The sequence below is a fragment of the Platichthys flesus genome, chromosome 23 (genome assembly GCF_949316205.1).
Source record: "Platichthys flesus chromosome 23, fPlaFle2.1, whole genome shotgun sequence".
NCBI lineage: Eukaryota > Metazoa > Chordata > Actinopteri > Pleuronectiformes > Pleuronectidae > Platichthys > Platichthys flesus.
Genome location: NC_084967.1, coordinates 12,537,659 through 12,543,818, shown reverse-complemented (window position 1 = coordinate 12,543,818; position 6,160 = coordinate 12,537,659). Strand labels below are relative to the sequence as shown.

At 44.7% G+C, this 6,160-nt stretch overlaps 1 protein-coding gene across 1 annotated transcript; it reads left to right on the top strand.

Moving 5' to 3' along the window:
• The first annotated feature begins 2,048 nt into the window (after positions 1 to 2,048).
• On the top strand, positions 2,049 to 5,772 carry pax4 (paired box 4). Its single transcript, XM_062383211.1, has 10 exons — positions 2,049 to 2,082; positions 2,611 to 2,741; positions 2,824 to 3,039; positions 3,129 to 3,213; positions 3,483 to 3,614; positions 3,743 to 3,825; positions 4,286 to 4,349; positions 4,480 to 4,547; positions 4,856 to 4,961; positions 5,435 to 5,772. Exons 1-10 carry the CDS (start codon positions 2,049 to 2,051, stop codon positions 5,743 to 5,745), a joined length of 1,230 nt encoding a protein of 409 aa, XP_062239195.1. The 3' UTR covers positions 5,746 to 5,772.
• Positions 5,773 to 6,160: the final 388 nt, after the last annotated feature.

Sequence of the window (6,160 nt, the reverse complement as noted above, 5' to 3'; positions counted from 1 at the left end):
GAAGGAGAAAAGTACAAGGCACCACAAAGGCAGCTCCGTTGCGCACAAGGCAGCTCGGTGCGCAACGGAGAGGTTTTGGAAACGTTTTTACGCGGCTGAATTATTCTGCATTTTAACACTTCAGGACAGATTATAACGCGGGTACGGGTAATTTATACCCAAAGCAAACACACAGGATTCGTAATTACAAAGCACGGTTTGTTCTGAGACAGGATTTTAGCTTCTTAATCTCCCGCCCCCTCCTTTTGGCGAGCCCACATGAACATTTACGCACCACGAATATGCGGCGCTGTCTCAACAGCACAACCAAAGTACTTTAATCCACCTCGTTTGGCACACGCTGTACGTGCAATAAACGACTATAAATCAATGAGCACGTAAACTGCCCCGTAATAAATTATAAAAAGCTCGTCTTATTTGTCCTTTGACTCGGTTGGCAAGGAGACGATGGTGTCCAAAAATGGCTGTCCTCTATCTACCCTGGCTGATTGTACACACAGAGTATTATTGTCCTCCCACTCATGGTTAATGTATAATTTCGGCCATATGGCATTTTAAAATGTGGGCCTTTATTTCGGTGGCACTTCGATCTGTGTGGACCCAACTAATGATATTCAATTAGTCATTAAACAGACCAAAGGACGAGGCTCGTGTGGGGTTTTCACATGGGCTAATATTTGCTCGTCAAATATTTCCCTTCGAAACGTTTACAACGCATTTTTATCTGCTGGCTGCCCAGGGAACATCTGTGAGGGTTATTTTAGCCTCCCTCTCTTGGACACGCCAGGTCCCCCAATTGGCCACATCCGTGCGCCCATGCACGAGTCTATTTGTTCACGTTTTGAAAGAAAATGTAATAAAGGGAGAGAGCGCGATGGATTTATGATTTATCAAAAGCACTTTACCATATGGCAGTCGTCATTGGAGCAGATTTCCAAATGTTTGCTTTATGGAAGTGGAGCAGAGAGGCTTTTTAATCGGTGCCACTTCACCTGGGAGAGGATGCTGGAGTCACGTGACCACCATGCCCCCCACCCCCCACCCCCACCCCTGAAGGATGGGGAACAAAGCAAATTGGATTATTCATGTTTTTCGAACATTTTGAAATGTTGACTATCCTTGTGGCAGGACAACACGCTCAGAAGCAGAGAACTTGAGGACTGGATTGGGCACTGAATGTTTTCCATCCCCAATATTGGCCTGGCTGAGAGTGGAGGCAGCCTCTGCGCAAAAGGAAACGAGCCTGGATTCCCTAACGTCATTATTACAGTCATGCCATGCAGATTACAGCAAAGCAGAGACATTTGATTTACTTGGGACACAATCTATATGAATTCAGAAGTGGAAATATGTATGTTATGGCACTGAGGAAATGTGCCAAAGCCTAAAAACTCTGATCAGGTGCCACAAATTCGACTATCTGGTGCAGCATCTGAATTTGTCTACAAAACAAGACAGTGCAAAGATAAGGAAAACATTTCTTATTAATAGACACAATTAATCTTATTTGACCTTAGAAATCGAATTCATTCATTTCAGAGAGAGCATGAATTATATTATTTCTGATTTATTCTATTACTTAATATTACTTGGAGACCACTTCCATGCTGGACTTGATTTTAAGTTCAACCAGTTTCTCTCTGCATCATGAATCTCCACGACTCAGTCTCATCCTCGCTCAAATCAAACTGCTGCACTTGCTTTTGGAAATTTCCTGGAAGAAATAAAAAAGTGGATTGAAAACTGGCACATTGGTTCACATGTATGTTATTCTTATTTATTAACGAAAATCCATTTGGGGTCTATATCAGGATGTTAAGCAGGTGTTTGTGCACATTCACTTCCAGGCATTGTTGACACTTCTGGTAACAGGTCGCCGCGTCAGGCTGAGCTCCGCGGGCCTATAAATGTCTGCGGCAGCGCGTCAGTCCTTCATTGTCAGTCAGCGGAGGCGCACGGACTTCCCAGGGATCGTCTTCACTTTTAAGAGTTTAATTTGTATTTTTTGTGATCATCTTTATCAGCCAGGCTGCAGGGAGCGAGTGGAGATGTGCGGAACCAACGCTGATCTGCAAAATAAAGGTAAATGTTTTTACTTTACTAACTTTTACGCACTTTAATGCTTTTATCAGTATTGCAGTTTTCATCCCTGAGCGTTTGTTGGCAAGATTAAGCAAAAAAAACTAAATGGATTTCCACGAAACTTGGTGGATATGGGCCTGAGAAGAACCCATTTAATTTAGGAGTGGATCCAGATCAGGAGGCAGATCCAGGGCTTTACTTTTACACTATCTCCAAGATTGCGAAATGGGCCTTTCTCCGGCATTATTCTAAATTTCCCGAGGAAATGATTGATGGATCTTGATGGAAATTATCAGGCATCTTTGGAGAACTGATATTCATGAGTATGCACAATTTGGTGCAGCTTGATTGTATTCCAGGGGCCTGTTGGGCCTTGGATGAGTTACGCGCCCTAATCCATCCATATAGTCATAAACCACCCAGGGAACTACCTGCTGAGACTTTATTAACACAAAGGTTAAATATAAACAAGTGTAAATGTATTTTTTTACGGTATGAATGTAATTTAACTAGACTTGTTGTAATAAGGTGGTGGGCGTGTGAACCAGCTGGGAGGCATGTTTCTGAACGGAAGACCTCTCCCTGAATCCAAGAGGAGGAAAATGATCGAGCTGGCCTCGGAGGGGGTCCGTCCCAGCCAAATATCCAGGATACTTCGGGTAAGGAAAACCATTGTTGTCACAGTTTCTACAGCTACAACACGTTCAGTGGCACATGTGAGAATCCCAGTGCGTCCCTCAGGTGTCCAACGGGTGCGTGAGTAAGATCCTGAGCCGGTACCGACGCACGGGACTCCTGGAGCCCAAGACCACCGGAGGGAGCCGACCTCGACTCCTCACACCCGGCGTCATCTCCACCATCATCCGGTGCAAGAGGGAGAACCCGACTATTTTCGCCTGGGAGATCCGGAAGCGCATGGCTGCGGCGCGATTCTGCAAAGTCTCCAAGATTCCAAGCGTAGGTGCAACTGGAATCAACCAGTTTGGGTTGTTAACGAGAATTGATTATGTGCCAACGTTTATTATTGTGTATTGTTTTTCTACTAGGTGTCTTCCATAAACCGGATTTTAAGAAAGATCCACCTGGAGCACGGACCCATGTGCATGGAGCTCAGTGCGCACATGGAGCCGGGTAAGTCACCTGATGGAGGAACCAGTGAACTCCAGCTCATGACTGTTATGGAACACGAATAACCAGAGTGGGCGAAAGGCATCATTTCCCAAATCCTCTCGTTGCATTCCCCCAGTTTATACAATTCAATTAAGCCTGTTTACTTCCACCATAAACACACGTCACGATTTGGGTAAACTAATAAACAGAGGAGGGGAAGTCCAGCTGGAAATTACATTCTGTGATGCTGATGTCATGTCTGTGTGTGTTTGTGTGTTTGTCATGCACAGATTTTGATCATTTGATACAAGATGAGCTGAATCACAGAGACACAGTCTGCAGCGATGAGCAGAGACCTAAAGGTGTCCAGCAGCGGAACCGCACCACCTTCACCCCGGAGCAGAGCGGGGCCCTTGAGCAAGGTGACAGAAAAACCTCTGAGAGTCGATGTATCTTTCAAACTAACACAACACTGTACTCCCCCAACCCCCCCACCCCCCACCCTCAAACTTATGAGAAAACAAATATCTCTTCCTCTCTCCCGAATCAGAGTTTTCTCACAGCCAGTATGCAGACATGTACCTGAGGGAGAAACTGTCGGCCAGAATCAAACTTCCTGAGGAAACCATCAAGGTACATTACTCAAGGAAAATCTATTTTGCAGAGATCACCAGTCTTTTTTAAGAGAGGTTTTATTTTGGGAGGATTTGTATATGATTTGGAGACATGGACGTGCCCATTAAGATGATATTTGGTGTGATTGTGGCCACTAAGATCTTTGAGAGGAGTTCTTCTAAGCTTTAGTACTTAAAGGGTTCTGCTGTTCCTTGCACTACCTTGTATACTTGCTCATCTGTACAATGGGGAAAGATTGAGTTGAGGCTACTTTGCACATTTGTATTTCAGCCTCTGTTTGTCTTGTTTTTCTTGTGTTATTGTCACAGTCCAAATTGTGTATTTGTTGGATGATGTGAACCCCATGGCTGCAAATCAGTTTTTTCCACAAGTGGGACAATATAGACTTGAGCCGTGAGTCGTATTTGTTCGTCATTGAAACTTCTGCTGTCCACATGTAACCGTGTGTCTCTCTAAGGTCTGGTTTTCAAACCGACGGGCGAAGTGGAGGAGGGAAACCAAACAGAGGAGCGGCTCGCAGAGTAAGAGTGTTTGTTTTTGGATTTGAGGCCTAGAAACAACATGTGTGACGCTTTTTCTTCAACTCACGACAAGATGAACTGAACTGAGTGGAAAGCTCATAGCTGACAAAAATGTGTTTCTCCTTTACAGACGTTCAGAAGCAAAGAGATTTTCCTCCTGTGAATCCAGCGCTGCCGCACGGCTTCACATCTCCGCAGGTACAGATGGAAGTACCAGTTTGTGAGGGGAAACTTTAAAGCCCCTCAGCTTCTTCTCTCTGAGCGACGGGGTCTTTAACATGAGCACGACTGTCCCCTGCCAAAGTCAGAAACAGACTCCTGTCATTTCAAAGCATCGTTTGAATCCAAAATGTCCACACTGTCCTTTTTAGTAATGCATATTTAATGTTATGGAGAAAGACTTTAGGTTCTCGGGACTTTGACTTATGATGTGGTTTGATTTAGATGACAGGAACCCGTTGTTTATAGCCCCGTTGGAACTGTAAACTGTTTGTGTTGATTTGAAGGCAGCAGCAGTGTCGAGAATCTACCGTCAACACTCAGACGCCTCCTCCTCCCATGACACCGTTTCCAGGAAATTACACAACGGCTGCATCTTCTCCACAGAAGCAGGTAAAATCTGTTTTTATCAAACCAGCGTCTTCTCATTTCTATACAGAAATCAATGTCTAAAGGTGAAAATAGTGAAACAGTGTCTTTTTCATGTTGAGGGTGATGGAGTTTTTTGTTTTAAATGACTGACATGTAAGTGGAAATATAAGTGTTGATGAAATATGTATGTGTATATTTAGTTTTTCCACCAAAATTATTTCATTTTTAAGGCTATCTGAGAAAATGATTGAGGTGTTTTAAAGAATTACTAATGGAGCAGATGTTGGACTACTCCTTCTTTATCTCACCTCTGAGGATACATGTGATTTATGATGTGATCCCTGGAGATCTGCTCTTAAATCTCAGTCCTACACTCACAGTGGCTGGTTGAGTGTAACTTGTGCGTTGAGTCAGATCATTCTTGCTTGTGATCACTTGACTGAGACACAAACATGAGCTTTTAATAAATCTGCTTCCTCCGCTCTGATGCGCAGGTGTCAGAAATCCTGCACAGCTCAGGTCCATCTCTCTGCCTCCGTCACTCTTCCACCCTTCAAACAGCGCCATGACCCAGAACATAGACACGGCCCCGCGGGCTCCACACTCGGAGGGATTCCCTTTCCCACTGGTCCACCGGCCCACAGACGCCAGGACGTCCCTCCCAGTGCTGAGCGAGGGGGTGCGGACAGGCCGCCCAGTGCCTCAGTGCTGGACCCAGCAGGGAGTTTCTCTCACTTGGAGCCAGATCCAGACGGACCAGAGGTTTCTGTTTGCGCCGCAGACCTGGGACCTGCATCCCCAGTAGTGCCTGGACTGAATCAGTGACCACCTCTGTGACATGCATGAGACAAAGCAGCTTGTTCTCATCTGAGGAAACTGGTCCTTGGGGGGGGGGGGGGTGCAGGTCAAAGTCTGGACTGGAGGGAGAATTTCTGGCCAGCAGAGGGCGACAAATGACTGAAGTTACAAGATTGTGCTCATCACTTTTCTTCGAGTCTGTTCTCTGGAAATGTCATTAAACAGGAGGAGGAGGACGTTTTATTACAAATTCTGGATTCTGAAATCTTTAACATGTTACATGAGACAATGCAAAAAGAACTTAAAGGTACAGTGTATGGAAATTATAAGGATCTATTTGCTTATATGGGATGTAATTCTTTTAACTATGTCACTGTGTCACCAACTTAAATTAAAACCATAGTGTGATTATTACTTTAGAA